Source organism: Mustela nigripes, chromosome 1, assembly GCF_022355385.1.
Source record: "Mustela nigripes isolate SB6536 chromosome 1, MUSNIG.SB6536, whole genome shotgun sequence".
NCBI classification, from domain to species: domain Eukaryota; kingdom Metazoa; phylum Chordata; class Mammalia; order Carnivora; family Mustelidae; genus Mustela; species Mustela nigripes.
This window is the reverse complement of record NC_081557.1, coordinates 208,275,641-208,299,653: the sequence shown is the minus strand read 5'-3', so window position 1 is coordinate 208,299,653 and position 24,013 is coordinate 208,275,641. Positions and strand designations below refer to the sequence as shown.

The window sequence follows — 24,013 nt, the reverse complement described above, 5'->3', positions numbered from 1 at the left end:
CGCACACCCTGAATACCATTCTATTTTCATCTAGACTCTAAAAAAATTTTCAGAGAGTAATAGACTCTGTACATACTCCTTTAAATCAGATTTAAGCTTCATGCCTGCTTATGTTATTGTGGGCACACAGATCTAATCAGCGGTTCAAGACATTACGTGGGAAAATGGAAGAGGAAGAAGAAAAGACAGCAAGTTCATATTCCTGACCATAATGGAGAGGAGTTGAAAATATTGCCAGGTCCTACAGACGGATGAGAAAAGCAGCCTGATTAAAAGTAGCATGCCAGTAACTGACCAAAATGCGGGGGAGCGACTAATAGAGCATTCCAGAACTTTAGGAATGACTCTGAGGAAGGAAAAGCTTAAAAAAAAAAAAAAAAGAAAGAAAGAAAGAAAGAAAGGAAAGAAAAGCAAAAAAGAAAGTTGTATGCTACAAGGTATTAGGAACAATTTAAAAATATGTCATGTAGAAGAAACAAACCTACATCAAAGTCAGAGGTAAAATTAATAGCCAATACAAAGAATAATCCAATAAATAATCTGGAAAACCGTCAAGAAGTCTGATACTTGCCTTACTGCATTGGAACCACCAGAGGTTTCAGACAAGCCAATTATTTAAGTCCAAACGGACTAGCTTTGGGTTTTGGATTTACTGGCCAGTGGTACAGGAACTCAGAGAGACAGAGCTACAAATGCAGGGTGTGCACATGTGTTTATTTATCAAATACTTTTATCACATTTCCTATGTGTCAGGCACTCTGAAAGTGCTTCACTCTTTCAACCTTCCAAAATTAGGTACCACTCTATTACCATTACCTAGATCAGGAAATGAGATAAAACCAGTTTATCTACACGTCACCTGCCAGCAGGTACTAGAGCGCAGAGTCACTGCTAAAAACCACCATGCCACAAGCCATCCCAGGTGACATGAACTTTATCAAGATAAGAGCTCCATTACTGGAGGGACCCACATGCCTAACTTCTCTGACTCCTGCCTCTGCTGGTCTCCCAAATGTTGCCAGTCGAGGCCCTCTTCTCACCCGAAGTTCCCCTCTGGCAATCTTGCTCCTTCCTTAAGGACTCAACCTCAAGGGCGCCTGGGTGGCTCAGTGGTTTAAGCCGCTACCTTCAGCTCAGGTCATGATCCCAGAGTCCTGGGATCGAGTCCCACATCGGGTTCTCTGCTCAGCAGGGAGCCTGCTTCCTCCTCTCTCTCTCTGCCTGCCTCTGTCAAACAGATCTTGCATCTGTTCTCGGTCCCGATGGTCACCAGCTTGGCTCAGGCTTTCACCACATCTCAAGAGATCTTCCTCCTTGCCGCCAGTCCTTCTCACCTCTGCTGGGTCTGCCATTAGCCAGCAGTAGTATCTTTCTAAAATCCATACCTGATTACATCAGTCTTCTACTGAAACTTGCTATGGTTCACCATGGCCTTCAGGATGATGCCCCTTCTTTGCCATTCTAGGGAATACCTTTTATTCTTCAAGACTCAGCTGGAGACTCATCTCTCCTATGAAGCCCTTCCCCCTTCAGCCCCTCTCAAGTGAAGAGGTCTTCATGTCAACTTCTATAGCCCTACATACTTTGATAACACCACTTTTGACAACATGCTTTAATTATTTGCCTCTAGGTGGGTCTTCTCACTAGACTGAGTTTCTCCAAGTCTCACCCATGTCTGTATGTATGTCCAGTACCTACTTGTATGCGTGACACATGCTGGATGCTCAATAAATAGTAAGTGAACAAAGAATCCATTCCCAGAGACACCTTCCGTTCAAAGTGTGGTCCCCCACATCCACAGCTCTCATCCTCCTGGAAATAGCTCCCCAGATGTCCACTGGAAACCATACTTCTCCTCCTCTGAAGCTCTGTGTACCGGGTGGAAGCCTTTCTTCCTCCAGATGGAGTAGTATGGAAAGGAAAGTCTGCAAGTACTACAGCTTTTGGCTACCATGAAGCAAGAGCTTGGAGGTACCTTCAGGAAGATCTTAACACCATGAATGGCAGAACGGAGAGAAAAAAATCAAGCCTTTGGTGACACTGCTATGTCCCCTGGGTCCCACCATGCCGGAGGTTAAATCATACCACTAGACTTTTCAGAGATACAAATTAATACATTCCCGCGATTGTTCCAGCTAATTTGCAATGGGTTGTCTCTCACTTGTAGCCATAAGGCTGCTGATGCGGTAAGATAGTGTTTATGGGAAGAAATCAAGCTATACATTTGAAGAAATGCACAGAAAGAGGCAGAACAAAGACAGGGTAAGAGTGAGCAGCAAGTTAAACCGGACAGGTGATAAAAACAGTCCACAGGGTGCTCCAGACACAAGGAAGAGAGAAACTCAAAGTGCCCGCCATTCCAGGGGGCACTAACCAGGCCCTTGTAGGGGTAGCCTGTGGGCCACTTATGAAAAGAATAAAGTTTTACAAAGAGCGAGAAAAAGAAATAAAAAAATAACAAATGCTTCTTTTTAAAAAGGCCTTTATGAGAAAAAGAAAAGGCTTTGGGATAATTTAATCTGGAGAAAGCAAGTCCTCGAGGCAATTTAACTTGGTGAAGGGTTATTTATAAGGAGGTGACTAAACAGCTGTTCTCCAATTTCACAGGGCAAAGAATTGGAGGAAATTGATTTACATTTCAGCACGAAGCTAAGGCAGGCAAAAGGAAGAAGTGCTGGAGGGAGAACTGTTAATGATGAAGAAAGGCTAAATGAAACACTGGATTTTTATGGCTTTTAAAAGATGGAAAATCACCGATGTTGATTTAGTTTTGAGTCAAACTGGTAAACACACATTTGAGAATGCCTTCTATTCGTGTACTCACATATGAGCTACTGCATCCCTCCTGTGGGCCAGGCCTGGTGCTAGGCCTGGGAACCCCAAAATGATGAAGAAGTGGCTGCCCGTCCCAAGGCTGCAGTGCTAGCTGGCTATGAGGGCCCGGCGAGAAAGACAAAGAAGCATCAGATCAGAGTCCCACTTCTCCCTTCCCACCCCTCATACCCAAAAGCAAGCAATACAGTTTGTGAGACCGCACCACAGTACCTGGAAAGTTAAGCAACGATGCAATCATTACATGAGAACACGAAAACAGACACACGAAAGCTGTCATAGCCAGAATCCCTTGCTTAATGAATAATGTGGCAGCAAACGCTTTGAATTCAGGAGAAAGAGACCACTTTAAGAGAGAACGTGGCTTTCACGATGGGAAGAATTTGAGTAAATGAAGGGGAGTGAGCCAGCCACGCAACAGAGACAGTGGGAGGCCGAACAAGAAAACAAGAAAGTAGAGGAGGCTGTAAATGGAGTAGGTTGGTTAAAGCTGGTGGGATGATCAAGGGGGCACCGGGTGTAAAAATGGGAAAGTGGATAGTATTAGCTTTATAAGGGCCTTTGAACACGGGCCAAATAACTGAGAATTCGTTGTGTGGGGAGTGCGCGGTACTGAATGCTTCTGAGCAAAGTAACATGATGAAAGCAGCATTTTCAGCCCAGTGGCTCAGCTCCAAAGGAGATGGAGGGCTCAGTTTGCCTGCATCACTGCTAGGAGTCAAGATGGTGAGGGCCTGAACCTGCATGGCTATAGTGCAGTGGATGAGAAAGAGGAAGCCGAGGCACCTTTTTGCTTAATTCATTTCCCAAGTATGTGTGGAACTCTACACGGTGCTCTGTGCTGTGATGGGGAGTGCAACACAGTCCCTGTGCTCTCGGGCCTGAGAATTAACTGGCTGGGGGAGTCCAGGGAAAGAAGACCGATGGAACCCCCTGCAAAGATAGTGCTTAGCGTGGATGAGCGTCTGGTAGGCTCTCATTCTGAGAATTTTATTTACACAAACTGGAACAACAACAAAATGCCAAAATATAAACAGAAAACCAACTCTCCCAAAATATCACTTCATGTGTATCATGGGAGATACTGATTTTTACTGCCAGTTTGAGTCATGGAAAAGTATAGAAGAAAATATACCCATACTGACTGAGCTGTACCAAGTAATGAATATAAAAAAAGCTTTTAAAAAGAGAGAGAAGGTCTTTCTTTTGGACTGAAATGTTTCCAGATTTCATCTTTTGACATAACTGAGATATATTCACAGATTTCCCACTTACCCACAGATAGGTATTTAGAAGCTTTCTGAAAATTCATCACCTCTCCTTGATATCTTTTTTTTTCCCTTCCTTCCCTTAATTTAATTTTGATTTAACTTCCTCTTGTCACTGCTTGCTTACAAATCACAGCCTCTATGTCTGGAGTCAATTAGGGCTATAAAGTACCCCACCACGCCTTCATCTGGGGACCCATTTATATACATTTTCTTATTTCAAGAGGTAGAGCTAAGAGCCTGTAACACCAAAAGTTTCCAATCAACCATCACATTCTATTCTTTGGAAATATATGCTTCTCTCCATAGTTAAGAAGGCAACATCAAACTACATATTTTGCAAGAATATTTCCTTTCCACCTGTATAAAGATGAATTGTGCTTTGGGAATTCATTTGCCAAAAAAATGGGTTGAGTATGTGTAATACATGCTTAATAGCAATAACATTAAAAAATCTTTCTACCATTTAAAATTAAATGTAATTTCCTTATTACTTTAATGGAATCCCTTGGAGTTAAAGTATTTAACTAGTCGCTTTCACATCAAGTATTCATTATATAATTCCCTTTAAATATTAGGTATATTAGGTATGTAAACTGTCCATTGACAGAGTAAAAACACACATTTCCACTGAAACAGAAATAGGAGAAGGACAAGGCAGCTTGATTCAGAATCTGATAATGGGTTACAGATTCTCTTCCAGTTCAGATTTATAGTCAAAATGCCGTAAGAGTCATTTAGCACCTCTAACCTTTCAGGTCATATTTGGAAGAGAAGTATGAACTGCCACATCACTAAAAGAAAATCTGTCTGAGGCTGAAATTCTTGACTTTTCCTTACTGCAGTGTTGAGCTACAAAGGGGGAGAAAGAGAAATAGATCTCCTATGAAAACTACCTTAAATAAAAAGATAGAAATGAACTGTATAAAGTCTATTCATAGGAAGGAATTCCTTTGTCATTACATTTTAGGGTCAGCCTTGAGAGGGGCTGCAAGACAGTCCTGTGTATTGCTGGCTGGTACCGGCCTACTGACTAACCCCATCCTACCCCACAGGACACCTGATAGACATAAGAGAAAAGCTCTAGGGTGGGCAGACATCCTAAGTCATGGATTATGGATGCAAAGCCCTAACCACACTTTAAAACCAACCCCTCTCCCCTCCAGCCTTCCAGTCTCCTTTTGGACCTCCCACTGGCTGAACCCAATCAGAAGCCAGAGTACAAGGAAACCCACGCAAACACACCATAAAAATCAGCCGCCTGGGGCAAGAACAGAGTCGAAAGGGTAGAGAATGGATCTGGAGGGGCCAAAGGAAAATACAAGGCACACTCCATTAGCTATTTCTCACACTCCTTCCACTAAACTGAGCTTTTCTCTGTAGATTTTACCATCCTGTGCTTTCCCACCTTGGAGTCCTTGTCACGTGTTCCTGTCCTACTTCTTTCTCCATTTCCACCTGTGGGAAGTCTATGAGGCTCACCTAAATGTTACCTCTTCCTCCAAGTCTCCCGTTAAACCTACCCAGTAGTAATCTCTCTGTCCTCTCAATTCTTGAAGTTCCTCTACTGAAGATAGTTATGGATATGTCTTAAACTTACTAGTTTACTTAACACCCAAGTATTTTACATATGTTTATTTATTTACTGTAAGTTTCTCATTAGAATACTGGGGCACCTGGGTGGCTCAGGCAGTTAAGTATCCAACTCTTGATTTCCGCTCAGGTCATGAACTCAGGGTCGTGAGATGGAGTCCCAGCTCTGCCTCCATACTCAGTGTGGAGTCTGCTTGGCATTCTTTTTCTGCCTCTGTCCCTGTCCCTCGCCCCATGATTGCTCTGGCTCTCTCATTAATAAATAAATCTTAAAAAAAAAAAAAAAAAAAGGAATATAACCTCCACAAAAGCATAGATTCTATCTTAACTTTGGTCCATCCAGGAGCCAAAACCAGGGCACAGCCTATACTAGATGCTCAATAAACATTTACTGAATGAATGAATGTTCCCTTCTAGAGTGTAAGCATTTGATGGCCAAATGAAAGTCTCTCTCATCTATCCTAAATAGCAATCTGAATGCTTTCTTTAGTCACAGCCAGATACTCGACAAATAGAAGCTGGTAAAAGTAGCTGCCATGGAGTGAGAATCTACAATGTTCCAGCCTCAGTGCCAATAGCTGTACATACAGTAGCTCATTCAATCCTCACAACAATCCTAAAATGTAGCACGGCACAACTGTGTTTTCAGGATCAAGGTCCTCATACCCCCAACTTCCAGAACTGCCTGCCGATGGCTCCCAGCTAAATCTGTCTAAGGAACTGCCCTCAGTAGGGGAAGCTGCTTCACCCAACATTATGGTTCTTCCCTGGGGGAAGCCTGCATCCAATGGCTGACCACCACAGCAGTTTCAAAGGCCTGACCCCTTGCGTCACCTGGGTAATTCTGAAAAGTCATCTCGGCTCTGCAGTTCTCCATGGGACTAACTACTGAGTGAATAAACAAAGTAACAAATTAATGTCCCAGACCAAAAAAAAAAAAAAAATCAACACTTTGTCAAGTACCTATAATGTAAAAATTGGGTTTCCTTCCTTCTCAGCGATTTTACTGATAAAAACCATAAACCTTTCCCCCTTTTCCTCAAAAACAGACCACAACACTGCCTATAAGAAATGTATGGTCCCTGGGTAATTGTCGATTTAAAAAAGAAAGAAAACTTGGTTGGAGGTGGCTCTATTTCCCCTACAAGCTAGTCAGGAACTTCCAAATATATAGGATTTATGGGCCAAAATATGCTCCTGAGGACAGCAGATGATGTGCCAACATGCCAAGGAAAAAATCACCAGTGATCTGACCTGTGGAATGCCAAGACCTGGGACAGCACTCCTCGCCACGTGGATGGCCGTGCAGTCAAGGCCTGGGAACCCAGGGCATGCTCATCAACCTAGCCTCATCCTGGGCAGCTCACTCAACCTTCTGCACGTAGGTTTCCTCATGAGGAAGGGAACCTAACCCATAAGGACAGTCAACTAAATGAGAATGCTCTTCGCACCATGCCAGGCAGAACAGGTGCTCAACAAGTGGGAGCTATGGCTACTGCTGAGGAGTTTGCAGAATGACAAACCAGAAAGGAAAAACATCCGTGCAACATTTGTAGAGGATTTCCTTGTAGAACTTCAGAAAGCCTGAGCTGAAAATCCAGCTGACTTACAGGAAAATTACTCCCTTTACAAAAGGTTTTACCACAGACTTCCTTTAAATAGCCCCCCCATCATGCATTTAATATATAATCAGATACCACTTATTAATGACACTTTTCATATTCAAAGATATTAATTTCTTCTCCATTTCCTACCACAGCAAAGAAAAACTCATCTGCTGGGAGTTTTGCTTTTTCTGTCTTGCTTTCATTTCAAAATATGTGCTCACTGAAGAAATTCAGATGGATAGAAATAGGAAAAAGAAATCATCTGAGTCCCCTCTCCAAGAGACAGCCACAGTTAATTTGTGGTGTATTCCCTCCTGATCACTACTTTCCACACCTAGAGGTTTTGTTTTTTTTTTAATTTCATATACATAATTTTGTCTTGCTTAAAGATTTATTTATTTTAGGAGGGGCAGAGGGACACTCCCTGCTAGTGGGGAGCCTGATGTGGGGCTTGATTTCAGAACCCTGAGATCATAACATGAGCTGAAATCTAGAGTCAGATGCTTAATGGACAGGGTCACACAGGCATCCCTTGTATACATAGCTTTTTTTTTTTTTTTTAAGATTTTATTTATTTATTTATTTGACAGACAGAGAACACAAGTAGACAGAGGCAGGCAGATACAGAGGAAGGGAAGCAGGCCCCCCGCTGAGCAGAGAGCCCGACGTGGGACTCGATCCCAGGACCCCGAGATCATGACCCGAGCCGAAGGCAGTGGCCCAACCCACTGAGCACCCAGGCGCCCCTACATAGCTTTGATTCTATCTGGTTTTGGTAGTAAATTTTTTAAACTAAAGTGATAATATAAGCAATTTTCCTCATGCCATGACTTCCTCTTCAGTGTGCTATGTTTTCCTAATAATTTCCCTGTACTTGGGAATATTGCTACCTGTCTCTTTGTAAAGTAACTGTGATAGTTGCCATCACAATCGTCATTAAAATCATCACCATTGCTATTATTATAATTACTGCTGTTAGTTTTTAAACTCAAAGACCTCCTACTTCCATAAGACAAAATATTCATATTCATTTTTATTTTCTTCAGTTTTGCTTTGGCAATGAAAGTTTTAGTTCATCTAGAAATATATTTTAATGTGTATACAGCAAGATATAGACAAAAACAAACCAGAACTTTTTTCAGAGTGCTAACCAATTATCCCACAAATCATCACTGAATAAACCTTTTTTTCTTACTGATTTACAATGCCCCTTTTAAATCTTATATATATATGTATATATATTTTATATATAAATTTTACATTTTATATTTATAAAGGTAACCCACACACACTTGGCCTTATATGCTTCACTGGTCAATCCATATACACATACATTACTTTCTGTCTTTAAAATGTTTTAATATCTGGCAAAACTAGTATCCTCGCCCCAACACACACTCTTCCACTCTTCAGCAATTATTCTCACACATACTTTTTTCTAAGTGAATTTCAGAACCACTTGCAAGTTCCTCTCAAGAGTTCTGTTGCAATTTTGAAGAAAGCTGCACTAAATCTACAAATTAATTTCAGAATAATTTATATCTTTATAATTTTTCTTCCCTTCCAGTACACAATATGTGTTTCTATTTACTCAAGTCTTCCATATACCTCCACAAAATTCTGAAGTCTTCTTCAAATGGGACATTTCCATTTCTCATTAAGGCTATTTCTAGTAATAATTTTTGTTACTACTGTAAAGTTTTCACTCAGATATGAGATGACCACTGATTTATGTGCATTTATGCTGCACAAGAGCTCTGGAGGATTCTGGGGTAGGACCATAAAGCACCGCTCTGGATTTAATTCACACTGCTCACAAAGAAGCACCACTGGCTCAATCAGCCAGTTTCCTGTCACTGACATTCTCTGAGCTCACACCACCACATACTCAAATTCACTTGCTCTTCAAGGCTCTGCTCCAATTTGACAGCTTTTCTGACTACCCAACCCCTAACTGTTACCTACCCCTTTTTTATACTCTTCCAGTGCTGATAGTAAGTTCTAATATATTTAACCCTTCAAAAAAATTCCCTTCAAAAAAAATTAGGGATAATTTTCCTTTTATCAATATTAGGACATCAATTTTTTTTTTATATTTGAGAAAAGATGAAACAGAAAACATGTGAAATTATAGATTTTTTTTTTTTTTTACCTTTGAAGAGATTATAAACTTGAGACAAATTTGGTGAAAATGTATTATTGTTTAAAATAGTGATGGGGTGCCTGGGTGGCTCAGTGGGTTAAGCCTCTGTCTTCGGCTCAGGTCATGATCCCAGGGTCCTGGGATCAAGCCCTGCATCGAATCAGGCTCTCTGCTCAGCAGGGAGCCTGCTTCCTCCTCTCTCTGCCTGCCACTGCCTACTTGTAATCTCTGTCTGTCAAATAAATATATTTTTTAAATCTTTAAAAATAAATTAATTAATTTTTTTTAAAAAGTGATAAACTGAAAGCAGCCCAAATATCCTTCAGTAGGGGTTCAGTTAAATAAGTTATGTGAAACTATTTACTTATCTACTTATTTAGAGAGAAGGAGGCAGAGGGAGACAGAGTTCTAAGTAGGCACCACTCCCAGCGCAGCCCGAGGCGAGGCTCCATCTCAGGACCCTGAGATCACAACCTGAGCCAAAGCCAGGAGTCAGATGCTTAATGGACTGAGCCATGCAGGCGCCACTATGTGAAACTATTTTTAATGACTATATAGCCAAATAAATTAGTGACACAGAACAATATATACTGACATAGAAAAATGTTCACAATACACTGTTAAGAAAAAAAAAAGCAATTAAAGGGAAAAAAAGGAGGGGCTACCTAACAGCAGTATAGAAAAATTCTTTCTGTTTAATAGGAAAAATGCCTGGAAGCTATGTACTGAGACTGTAGTAGGGGCTATCTCTGGCCAGTGGTACTATCTGTGAACTTTATTTTCTTCTTTACTCTGTTTAATGAGCACTTAGTACTTTAATAGATTTAAAATAGTGAACTTCAAAAATATAACCCACAGATAACAGTCCATTACAAGAATACAGACTCACTATTACACCAAATGTATTTACAGAAAGAAACATACCAAACTCCAGCTTTGAAAAACAAACTCATTGTCTCATTTAAGTGAAAAATTATGAGTACGTAGGAATTCAAGGATAAAGTCACACAAGACACTGAGCAGTCGTCACCGCAAAAACCATATTCAGATATATCCTGGGAATTTCAGAAAGAAGAGTATTGAATCCTGGAACCATCCTGTTGAAAAGGTCCTTAAGGATTACCCAGCCAAAGCCCCTCACTAAATAAACAAGAAAAAGCGAGAAACAAAAACCAAAAAAACAAAAGACATTAGGTGAGTTTTCTAAGATCACCCAGTTAATTAATGATAGTCTAGAGTATTTATAATTCAAAACCTATGCTTTTTAATGCCTTTCTCAATTCTGGAGTCAAAATATGCTGCAGGCTGTATCACTTCTATTTAGACTGTAAAATGCAAATGTTCATTTACCAGGGTTTTCTTATCATCCAACTAAAAAGTGAACAGAAAAGTGTACAGTGGTTTGAAATGGAAAGATTCACACACTTGGTTAAGCATATACCTTATGTGCTGCAACAGAGAGTTTTGACAAATAGCCATACACTGGACTGTGACAAGGAGATGGAGGAAACTAATATTTACAGACTTTGAGAACCTGAAAGTCAGGGGAAAAAAGTACTACTGAATTTTAAACTAAAACGGGGCTGCAAGCTTTAATATCTAAGTTATAGAAGTTCAACATTCAACACATCATCCTTTCATTCCTCCAGTTTACTCACTTTCTTCCAGTCAGATCTGAAGGGGCCTCTTTTTAAGTCAGTCTTAAACCAACTATGTCATAAACTCAATGAGTTGTCTATATACAAGCCATAATTAACCACTGTAGACTTCACTGATCTTTGCCCACCAGAGGGAGCCCATATGGATTTCCATGCAACAAGAAACTTCAAACATCAAGTTTATATGAATTCCATCATTAGAATCATATTATTCATAATATCAACATTTTAAAATCACTTAATAATATTGTATTTCTATCTTTCCCAAAAGATAAAAGTTAAATGAGATCAGGTACATCAAGTTCTTACCAGAGCTCCTAACCTACAGCAGAAGCCCCAAAATGATTGACTTTCCAGAATTTGTATCCTCTTGAGTACTAATCACACTGCTCAAAATAAACGAACTTTTACACAAGTTGATGTGAGCTTGGTTGATATCTGTCCCAATAGATAGTTCTACCCTCAATATGTTGACAAATCTGGTTTTCAAGCCTGAGGGTCAGTCAGACCCTAAACAGGAAGAATTCATTAAAAATGTCATCCTAGGGACACCCGGGTGGCTCAGTTGGTTAAGTATCTGCCTTCGGCTCAGGTCATGATCCCAGGGTCCTGGGATCAAGTCCCACTTTGGGCTTCTTGCCCAGCAGGGAGCCCACTTCTAGCTCTGCCTGTTCTGTCTGTAGCTCTCTGTGCTTCTGCTCTCTCTCTGACAAATAAATAAATAAATAAATAAATCAGTCATCCTCAGGAGACCCATGTCAGCAGCCCTGTCCTAGTAGGTGATACTCTGAACTGCTGGTGACCCGCCAACTAGAAACTTGAAAGAGAGAACTGTCTGACCCATTCTAGATGTTTCTTGGCATGAAGGAGAAAATCAACTGACTACCCCTGGGCACCACATCTCTGTAGTACGTGATACAATCATGACCACCAAGACAAGTCTCTTGCAAGGATGAAGAAAGCAAAACTGAGGGGAAGAGAACTCTGCACAAGAACCTGGCATCGAAAGGAGCCCCACTGAGTCTCTATCCCCATCTTCGATCTGGTGAGCCTGACTCACCTTCTTCCACTTCTCACCATCTCAAGGCCCAGGCCAGAGTTTGCTGGATGTGAGGCCCACTGCACAGCTCCAGGGAGTTGGCTGGGCATATGTCCCAGGTGCCTATTTTGCAGACTCAGTGGTCTCCAGGACAGAAATATGACAAAGTGGGAGGATCCCACTGGGTTCCAGCTATGCTCTCCAATTCAGGTTTGCCATAAAGCACTGCCATTGGAGACTTATCCACCACTTGCTGTCTTTTTTTTTTTTCCCTAAGATTTATTTGAGAGACAGAGCAAGCTTGAGTGGTGGGAGGAACAGAGGGAGAGGGACAAGCAGACTCCAAGCAGAGCATGGTGCCCAATGTGGGGCTTGATACCACAAACCACAAAATCATGACCTGAGCCAAAACAAGAGTCGGCCTATCAACCAACTGAGCCATCCCAGTGCCCCCACCACTTGCTGTCTTCATAAAACTCCAATGTCCATCAGGCTCCTTGGATGTATTTTCTACTGTTTAGAACCAAAAGAAGGCAGGAGTAACTGGAATGCTACTCTAACTTCGGAAAGAAATTTATGGTGATGCCTATTACCATTTAACTTTCTAGCTAGAAAACCAGGAATTATTTTACTTCTTCGTCCTTCTAACCCCACTTGTTACTGCCTGCTGCATATCTACTTCATCCGTCCACACCTGGCCAACCCCACCGCCTCTAGTTCACTGCTTTCTCCCAACTGGCTGCAACAGCTTCCCAGTTAGCTCTTCTAGGTCAGTCTTGTGACACTCCAAACCCACCCTCAATACTGCTGATTATTTTAGAACACAAATATGGTCCTTTCATGCCTCTGCTTGCACAGCTCAGAGCACAAAGCCCAAACTCTATAGCACTGCTGACGGTGCTCTCACCCAAGGGGTGCCAAACTTACCCTCTATAGGACCAGAGAAAAAATATTTTAGGCTCTGCAGGCCCCGCTAGACTACAATTCTGCCATTCTATCACAAAAGCATCCACAGCCTGTATGTACACAAATGAAGGCGGCCACATTTCAAGAATGCTTTGTCTTCAAAAAGTGGGCAGCAGGTCAGCCTTGGCCCCTGGGCCAAATTGTCCACATACTCTATCCAGTCCAGTCAAGCCTTCTCTCCTGCCACTCTGACCCTCCCCCAGGCCTCGTCCAGAAAAGGGTTCCCCGCTGCAGTCTTGCCTCTGCTCCCCACATCACCCTGCTGTTGTGCACTGGGGCCTCTGCTTATACTCTTCTCTTGGCCAGGAACATGATTTATCACCTCTCCTTTGTCTGGCGGAACAGTTCTTGTCCTTCAAAGTCCAGGTTGATCTCTCACTGACTCCTCAAGGAGATTTATTTACCCTTTATCTGTATTTCCAAAGCATATGTCTCATAGCTTTTCGTGTCCTCACAATGCCTGAAACATACCAGGCATTCAGTACTTACAGGATGATGGGAGTAAATGAATTACTGAAAAAAACAGAATTTCAAAAATTGCAGTACACAGTTAATATGATCCATAAAAACACAGTATCATGAAACTAAGAGAGGCCTTGGAGAACATTAACACAGTGGTTTTTAACCTGTGTGTCTCTGAGTCCTATGTTTGATTTCCAAGAGGCTCCTCAAGGAGAAGGGGGAAGGTGGCAGAGGGATAGGCTGCCTAATGATTCCCTTTCTTCCTAACCCCCTCCCTCCAGCCTTAGCCAAAGCTGCTTCTTATTTCATTTACAATAAGGTTCTGTTTTAAAAAAGAGGAAAAAAAATCTATATGATTTAACAAATGCATGCTCTGTTTGCAGCCTACATTCTAAATCTGCATTATTTCCTGATCTATTCCTGTCCTGTGTGGTCCTATGTCCAGTTTCTCATTGACCCCCGGCACCTGCTGCCTGGTGTCCTTCTTAGAAGCATGCTCCCTGGACTGAAATCCCCAGTTCCGTATTACACTCAATCCTTAGAATAATGTCTATCTCTGACTGCTCTGGTTGATAATCCAGGTGGTCCCTCCCAGCTCAACTTCTGGGTCCCTACACTGGCACACAAGGTAAACCACGTGATGTCAAAGGAATCAAGGAGGACCTGGGGACTCAATGCTGAGAGGTTACAGCTGTCCCTCAAACAGCTGTCACCTCAAAAGTTGTGCTATTTGTATGTCTGCTTCTCCACAAGACTGTAAACGTCTTGAGGTCAGAACTGAATCTTAATAATATAAGAAACTACTTAATATTTATTCCAGATATTGGATTAAGTATAAATGTATATTGAGTAATATTCAGGAATATTAGGAACACACATTTCTAGAATTGGAAGGACCCTTGCACAGAGATCAACTAGCTCCAAAACTGAAAGCAAAGGAACAAGAAATACTGACTACCTAGGTCCCTGCCCTGTCTAGAACCTATGGATTCAGTGGTAGACAGCACAAAGTCTTTGTCTTCACAAAGTACAAATTCCAGTGGATACACATAAGTTAACAGATGCATGATATGTTAGATAATGAAAAGAATGCAGCAGGGTGAGGGGCAGGGAAAGGATGCTACTTTATACAAGGCAGTCAGGGAAGGTCTCATGGAGGCAACATATGAGCAGAGACCTGAAGATCAAACCACACAGAATCTGGGTGAGGCGTGTCCCATGCAGAGGGAATGACAAACACAAAGGTCCTAAGGTAGGAACACATCTGTTCACGGGAGAAAAGCAAAGGGGTTAGGGCAGCTGGAACAGAGTGAATGAGAGGAGGGGGGCCAGGAGGTGAGGTCAGACAGGCAGCAGGACCAGAGCTCCTGGCTTTGGGCCACTCTAAGAACTTTGAATTTTAGGCAGACACTCAAGATAATCAGTTCCTTAAAAACTCAAATAAATTAAAAATGTTCAGCTTTCACAAAAGCAATGTGTAGTAAACAAAGAAAACTTCATTTGCTAGCCTTATCCAAAAATAGAATTTCCAGAGCCAAGGGTTGCTATTATGTGACAGGGAATCAGAACACCTTTGTTTTACAAGAAATCACTGCAGTTACATAGTCCAAGTGCTCAGTGTAAACGGAGTGGAAACTGAGGCCCAGAGAGTCTATGGCCTAACTCCCTCATGACAGACCTTGCACTACAGTGCAGGTCTCCTGATGGTCTGTTCAGAGCCGCTCATTGGCTCCTGCTGCCCTGGGCCCAGCCTGGCTACTCAGAGCATCCAGGTTCCCCACATGGTGCTCCCCCAGGACTCTGCAATCTTTATAAAGCTTTATAAACCTTTATAAAGGTAAGATAATGAAAAGTTGACACCGGAAGGCACCTCCACACAAATGCCCACACCAAAAGCCTGTCCCTACAAACTTGCACGATTCTTCATTTTCCTTCCCCACAGAGCTGAAGACAACCAGGCAGCTGAGGGGAAGGCAGGTCAGGCACTGTGCCGGGCGCTGTGAAGTACATTTCAGTTGGTACTGCCTGCCCACCCTTACTGCCTACTCCTCCTCGGAGCACTCCCTTTTCCAAAGTTCTAGAGAGGGGATAATCACCCAACCACATGTTGGGGTGGACATATGACTTGGCCATAGGAAGAACCTTAACCCCCTAAGGCCATGAGGGCTCAGGATGCAAGCTGAACCAACTAGAGTCCTTTCCCAGGTTTTATGGATAAGAGCTGGAGAAGGAAGCTCTATCCACTGTGTTTCCCAGTTATGTGAGCCAAGACAGTCCCATTTTGCTCAGGTTAGCTTATATTAGGTTACTGCTACTTACAACCCAAAGAATTCACACTCCTGCAGGGACATGCATACCTTTTCTCAGTTCATCTGTATAACAATCTTTTAAGGCTGCTATTATTCAATTTTAGAAGGAAGGAAACTGAGGTTAAGTAACTTGCCCAAGTTCCATACAGTGAGCACAGGGTCTTCAAATTCATACAGTAAAAGGCATTCAAACTCAGGTCCTTTGCTCGAAACCCATTCAGGATCCACTTAAGAATTTCATATTCACTCAAGAAGGAACTCAACTGCCATTCAAAAGCTAGAAAATGTCTGGTTTAAAAGGTATGAGGACATAGCATGGGAAATAAACAGCATCAAACTAGGGTCAAAGGACCTGGCTTCTACATCTGGCTCAGTTCTATGACTCAGCTATTAAGACTCCGAGCAAGTCATTTCACTTACCCGGGTGTTTGTTTTCCCACCTACAAAATGAGAAGCCTGTACGATATGAACTTGAGATCCTTTTAAGTACTTAACAAAAAAAGTCCATGGTTCTGCTTTAAGCATACAGATTCTATTTTCACTCTGTCAGACAGGATGTCAAGCAGATCTCAACTTGACTGCCAGGCCCCAAAAATGGCTGCCTAGGCCATAATGACACAAAGGATTCTGAGCCATAAGATCTAGGAAATCAGTACTGGTTTCCATCGTCACAGGAAGGTAGAGAGAGGCACAGCTGCATTTGTTACTGCTGATAACCGAGTTTCACCTTCACAGAGGGATGCTGTGGTCCACACTATCGATGCTCCTGGCTTTTGCACAGGATTTTCACTGTTCCTTCGTATACCTTCTTGGTTCCTCTTCACAAGAAAGGAAGGAAAGTATGGCTTGGGGAATATAGCTGAGAGCCACTGATGAAAATGTCTGAATGGCTTACATGCAGTAAAGGTAGGGGGCAATGGGGAACAGTAACAATCAGTGTGGTTCTCTATGACACACAGTCTCAGAAGATGCTGGTAATTAGCCTAGGAGTTCAGTAACGCATGATCACGCCTATGTGACAGCAGTGGAAAATGATCCTCAAGTAAGAGGACTTGCCCAAGTCACCCACTTCCAAGTAGCAGAGCCCATATCTGAATCCACATCTTCTGTATCTGAGTTCCCATGCTTTGTCCACTCCCAAGGTCCCCATTCACCTCACAGACTGAAAGTGTTGACTAATCCAGTTCCCCCTGCAAAGCAGCATACACATCATTGTTTGCAGTTCTTCAGATACAGAAAGTTCCTCACCCCAAGATAGGTCGTTACCATCTGTTCATAATTTAATGGGCACACATGCATTGAGTATACTTGAATTCAGCAAAACTGAGCATAAAAGTTAAATATTTAAAAGGAGTGATGCTGAAGAAACTAGCCAATGGGGGGAAATTAAAACTCAACACAGTTTTATTAATCTTAATAAAACCTTTACAACAATTCAGTGAGATGAAAAACTGACATCAGGAATATGCTTTGTCCAAAATGAGGAATGAGAAGAACTAGAACTGAATCAGGTAATGTGCATCCTAGAAATGACAGAGTGCAACTCAAGGAAGACATTCAACCGAAGGCATTACTGTAACTGCTACATTTCCTTAGGTTTGATGACCAGAGCTAACCCCGAACCAGACTATGTGTTCGAGCACTGGCCAGACTTTTATGTATAAGGAATCCAGGCCAAATAAAATAACAGTCAGCCTTCTGATGCATGTGACTGTGGCAAGAGCACAGGACACCCCTCACTGGCTCTATACTACATTTTGAGGAAGGGGGATTGTGGAGGGAATGGCTGCAAGAACAGGAGGTAACACACAAAGCAACCACAACATAAAAATCAAAATTCCTTGGGGCGCCTGGGTGGCTCAGTGGGTTAAAGCCTCTGCCTTCAACTCAGGTCATGATCCCGGGACCCTGGGATAGAGCCCCGCATCTGGCTGTCTGCTCCACAGGGAACCTGCTTCCTCTTCTCTCTCTCTCTGCCTGCCTCTCTGCTTATTTGTGATCTCTGTCTGTCAAATAAATAAAATCTTAAAAAAAAAAAAAAATCAAAATTCCTCAAAATTCCTGAATAACGCAGCCTATGTCCCCCTTCTTCACAGATTCTCCAAGCCTTAGCATCTACCCACATCATCAAGTATCAGAACTGGACTTTTCAATGGCACACAATCTAACCCTCTAAGGCGCAAAGTTCTTCTCCAACATCTCTGACAAGCAGTCATCCCTCTGACTGTCTCCGGAAACAGGAAATTCAGCACCCCAGGGTTCTATTATTGCCCTTGAGGCTCATTAATTCAAAAGCCTAAAGCATGCTCTTGTCACTCAGGGAGAGGCCTAAGGCCTAAACCTCCTTAAGGTTTGCCATCCCAGCTGTGCTTCTTGTCTTTACCACTTGCATCCCCTACTCCAGAAGAGGATCCAAAATTAGCCCAGTGCTCATAAATCAGTGATTTCAGAGTTAGAAAGGGACCTCCCAAAACCAACTGTGACTTCCACATATCACAATTCCACAGGAGGAACCTCAGGAAGAGCCTGGGCCAACCTGGGGGGAGGTAGAGAGAGAAAATCCTAGTTTCCTTTCCTCTCATTTCAACCAGAGAAGCTTTTCCTTCAATCTTCTATAAATAGGGAATCAAAGCAGTTTAAAAGTCTTCTGCTGTTTGAAGGAAAAAAAAGGGAACATATACAGGTAAATAAACTAGGGCCATAAAACTTGCTTAATAACCTCATACAGCTAATAGTTGAAGGGTTAAAACAACAACTTGGTCTCTTGGCTCCTTCTTTAGTGCTCTCTCTACCACATAACATTCGTCTGCCATTAGAGCAAAGTTCCCACATTCCAGCCACACTCAAATGCTTATCAAAACAATTCAGTAACATTGCAGAGTGGCTCATCATTATTTGGAGTAATTCAGACAATATAAGTTCTTCCCAAAAAAACCCTGAAATACCATTACTAATTTCTTTGCAATTTAATGGATGGACATGCATTGAGTACACATAAATTGAGCACAAAACTTACTTATCCCCACACCTTTGTGCACACTCTTAGTATCTCCGTGATTCTCTGTACTGGAATCAACTACTCCCCTTCTAAGATTTGTTTCAGGCATCACTGCCTCTAAAAGGCCTTTCCTGGCCCTCATGTAGAGGGGACAACATTCACCAGACAACATTCACCTCAGCGCCCTACACACTATCTAGGAGGAGGTATGGTGCTTCTGTTGTTACTGTCTCCCCCACTACTCCTTTTAAATTGTTATATTCTAACAAGGTGCTGGACAGAAGGCAGTTGCCTAATAGATGTTTACTGATAGACTGAATGTCTTCACCTGGTCCAATCTGCCTTCTGACCCTCCCATATCCTCTGCAAATTGCCACATATTAACTCGTGCATACATTCACTGAGAACTATATGAAGGCCGACAAAGTACCAGGTATTGGACTGCATGCCAAAGAGAAGGGGATATACCATGAAATTCATTTAGTTTTAGTTTGAGGGCCCCTCACTTGCCCCTTCCAAAGCTCTGAACCTCTTCCTGTGATTCTGTACTCCTCTTTCTTAAAAAGGACAGAGAGAACTGTATAAGCTTCAAGCTCCACAAATACTAGATCCACCCCTGGGGCCAAAGATACAAAAGTGAACAAAGCCAACATTCTCTCTCCACTTAGAGAGTTTCCTGTTCAGTGGGGAAGACAGACAACCGTCTGTCCATTCGTTCATTCAAAAAACATTTCCTGGGCAGCGCCAGGGGTCGGGCATTGGGATTCTGAGGTGACACCAGCTCTGTTTCTGTCTTCAACGAGAAGTTCTCTGCTCTCCTGAACGAAAGCCTACTATTAGGGAACAGAAAGCACTTTAAATAACAGTGTTTGTGAAAGGTTACCCTAAACCAGTCTTAAGACCTACTGATCCCCAGCATGTAGCGCTGAACCTATAGCAGGATGCAAGCGCAAGGGAAAGGTCAGGTATAATATGATCTTCGATCTCACTGAGCCAGGAAGGGGGTGGAAGAAGAGAGAGACGAAACAAGTCAACAGAACAGGCAAATACACTGTGGTCGGTGCTGACACACAATAGGAAAGGCCTGTGGGGAAGTCCCCCCGACGTTTAAGTCTGCAGTGACCGTGACCTCAAAACCTGGCCAAGCAGCCCAAGGACTGCATACAAGAGACTCTGGAGTTCCGCCGAATGTGTTCCCATTTCCCGAAATAAGGCTGCTCCTTTCCCAAGACAGCTGGAGGCTCCCTGATACCAACTCTCCTGTCCCCACTTCGGACCCCTTTCTTCCCAAGCTGCTCCTTCAGACAGAGAATACCCGACAGAGGCTGGTCCCGGGCCTGGGGTCCACGTCGCGGGTCCGCCCCCCTCACCCGCCCGCCCGCCCGCCGTTTCCATAGCAACCAGCTCACCACTTCCCGCGCCCGGCTGGAGAAGTCGCCCTTGGGCCGGGGGCTCCGGCGGAACAGCTCGTCGCGGCTGCCATCGACCCCGCCGCCCACTGCCACTCCCAGCGCTTTGTTGCGCGTCTTCACGGTCTTGACGCTGGCCCGGAATAGCAGCGTGATATCCACCGCCATAGCGACCTACGCTCCCTACCCCCTTCCTGGCCGGCACACGTCAGCAGTTTGCGACCGCGGCGTGCGACCGGCCGCTGGAGGACCGTTTCCGGCTCCGCACGCCTCCCCCGCCAACGCGAGGCGAGAAGAAAGGTTCCGGCATCCGCAGGGTGACCGCGGTGAGAGGCAAAAGGTTCCGGCTTCAGCCCCTTTCTTCTCCGGGCAACCTCGGAGGCCTTGGGGCAGGAGGTCAGGCTTGGGGCGTGTGGCCCGGGGAGCAAGAGGATCCGGAAGTCAGAAGAATGACTCCGGTTTTTTGGTTCTCCCACTGACTGTGCGTGGGTGCGGGGAGTGAGGTGCACTGGAGGCGACCCTTGACCTTCAGGACTCAAAGCACGTGGTCGATGACCACGTGCTACGGTCGAGCAGGTGAGCGAGGCACAGAGCGAGAGGACAGGGGCCATTATTTTTCAGCCTACAGCCACCAGATCTGTAAAATTAAGGCAGTGTTATTGTGACAGTTGAAGGCGGTAACACGTGTCAAGTGTTTTGGCGCTGCTTGGCTTGCAGTGGCCAATAAAAGTTACCGCTATTAGTAAGAACGCTGCTGTCATTCTTCTTACTATTGATGTTGGAGAAGAAGAGTACAGCAGAGGAGGCATCACCCAGAGAAGGCAGATTTGGAAAGATGAGGCGGAACTCATCAGACGAAGACAAGGGCAGAAGAGTGTCCCCTGTTTCTGTTCATCCTTGACATACAGCTTTTAAATACCCTCTGAAGTCGTAGAAATTTAAGTTAACCACAACTTAGCCAACGAGTTCTCTCTGTATGTTGACTCAAAGCTCAGATTTAATTTACCTGCTGGTTGCTCTTTCTTTTTAAGGAGACTGCACGACTAGGGTGCGTTAAAACAGCGGTTGGCAAAGCGTGGTCCCCAAGATAAAAATTATCTTCCTGACACCAAGATGCTCCCTGCCCTTCACTCTCATTCTCTCACAAGTTGTACACAGTTGAGTTTTCCAGAAGCCGTGTGACTTGTGACATTGCAAATATGCTGAATGCTGAACAGCTGTCTTCTATTAAGCCAGACTTTAAAGAGGTTTGCAAAAATGTAAAACTGTGCCATTTGCGCTAACTTTGTTTCTGAAATGTATTTTTTTCACAAAAGGATCTCATTTATGTTAATGAGGAATGGAATTATTTTTGTTTTTAAATGAATAGTTTAGTTTTTTTTTTTTTAATTTCTAATGTGGTAAATATCAATAGATAAAACACGTAGGAACAAAGTTTGTTTAGGGTTGTCAATAATTTTTAAGAGTGTAGAAGAGTTCTGAGACCAAAAGTTTGTTTTCAGTAAGTTTATGAGAAATAGATGTCACATATACTTGAAAGGAGGAGGGAAAGTGTTATTTAAAACCCAAACTGTAGCCACTTCAGCCTTCTTCTAGGAAGAAAAATAAATGTCCACACAGCTTTCTTACACCCATGTAGTAAGAGAAAATAAGAAAGAAATTACTAGATCTCTGCCAGTGATTCAGTATTGCATAAATGGCCCTTTGTTTTATGGAGACATTAATGAATCTTTGGCTATGTAAAGTCAAGCCTGGGGCAGAGTAGAAGGAAAGAGAATTAAACAGCTCTGCATAATAAAGTGAACGGGATTGAATTAGGGGAAAGCTGGGGAAACCAGAATCCTAGGGGGAGGCCAGGAAAGGAAAAAAGAAGTTCCTAGAGAAATGTTTTCAAGTGGGAGGGGACTGAGCTAGCTACACCAGACCTTCAGTGAGTACTGCCTTGTAGGATTCCTGTGTTGGGGGCAGTTGGTTTTGGGAGGTAAAAAGGTGGGGATGACGTTCTAAGTTTTCAATCTGCATCTACAAAAACGAAGATTGTGGAGATGACACCCAAGTGAGCTTAAAACATTAGGCACTAAAACCACCAATGACTACAGTATGTAAAATTACTCAGAAAGTCACAGACATTTTGAGGAAGCTCTTGGGCTGCACACAGACTACAGGCTATGATATTTCACTGGGGCTTTTTGTTTTTGGTGTTTTTGCTCTTTTCACATCAAAGAGCAAAGTGACTTCAGGTTGGCAATAACCATTTGAAACCCTATAAAGCTGAGAGGCACTGTGGTGAAAAAGGAAGAACAGAATGTCTTGGGAATGAACTACACACTGTCCAGTTTGACATAGAACATACATTATGTTTCATAAGTAATAACACCTATTCATTAGGCCAGACACTTTTCTCTTTAAAACAACAACAACAGTAAGTCATATTGGAGTCCCTGAAGGTAGCTCCCCATAACAGCATCCTCCATACAATCAGGATAGATTGTAAAATCTTTGGGGGACTCACAGAACTCATCAAATGCAGCCTCTCTCCAACAGAGGGTATATATTGCACATCCAAATGCCCAACCCATGACAGACATGCTACGTATGAGAAATAGAATTCTGTTGTTAGCCATTGAAATTTTTGTTATTGTTACATCCTCTAGAGAGGTTGGTTTTATAACCCACTCAGTGAGGGAAAATGGTAAGCAGGCATCTGTTGTATAGAGTATGAATTCTTGTAGGTAGAATGGGGAAACCAGAGTTTTTTGGATCCACAGGATCATGGACTTGCTGAAGACCCTCTGTACAAGTTTATTTTATTGTTCATCTCATATTCATGTCACCTCCCTAGGAGAGGTTTATAGCTTTTTGACCTATTGAATGACTATCTTGGCCAGGTGATTCCTCTTCCCCAAGAAAAATGACCTGTGTTACAAACGTAGGAGATAACATGTGGTTTACTATGCTCTCTTTTCCATCTGCCATGACAACCCGTAGTGTTCCAGTGTTTCATGAGCCTAGGTCCCTGAGTAAAGATGACATGGAGCACAGCCAACCACTGACAGGTACTGGCAATGAGAAATCTGCCTTTGTTCTTATTGTCTATGGAGATTTGTGGTTTCTTGTTACTGCAGCATGATTAGCCTATCCTGATTAATACAACCTCTCTCCAGATATCTGCGCAAACAAGTCTATTAGATGCATTCTTCACTTACCTTCATTACCATGTTACCTCCCAGTGGTAAAGCGTGGAGAGGAAGGACTACTGGTTCACACCTAGATCAAATCAATAGTGTTAGACTAACAGAAACCCTGGACGATTGACCATGCCATGGTAGAAGTCACACTGAAAGAAGACAGGACTGAAGACCATGTATTTTCAAATTAGGAAGTTGACTTAAAAAAGAAATTAATTGAAAAAAAATTTTTTTCTCATAGGCTTTAGAAAGGACCATGAATCTAGGGATGGGAAGCTCAAAGAATAAACTTTTGTTCTTAAGAAGGAACAGACAGAGCTAATAAGTCAGGGTGCTGGAGAAGATGGAACCTCTGTGTGTGCCAATGGGAATATAAATTGGTGGCACCATGTTTGAAAACAAAAAATTAAAAATAGAACTCACTTAGGGGTGCCTGGGTGGCTCAGTGTTTGAGTGTCCAACTCTTGGTTTCAGTTCAGGTCATGATCTCAGGGTTCTGGATAGAGCCCTGGGTTGGGCTCAGCTCAGAATGTACTAGAGA

General features: G+C 42.9%; 1 protein-coding gene across 1 annotated transcript in view; it reads right to left on the bottom strand.

The window, feature by feature from the left end:
- Window positions 1–20,543, bottom strand: part of STX18 (syntaxin 18) — a 115,901-nt gene extending 95,358 nt beyond the window's left edge. The window contains exon 1 of the mRNA XM_059380721.1: window positions 20,285–20,543. Within this exon, the coding sequence (XP_059236704.1) occupies window positions 20,285–20,452 (168 nt within the window). The 5' untranslated portion in view covers window positions 20,453–20,543. The remainder of the gene's footprint in view (window positions 1–20,284) is intronic.
- Between the last annotated feature and the right edge of the window lie 3,470 nt (window positions 20,544–24,013).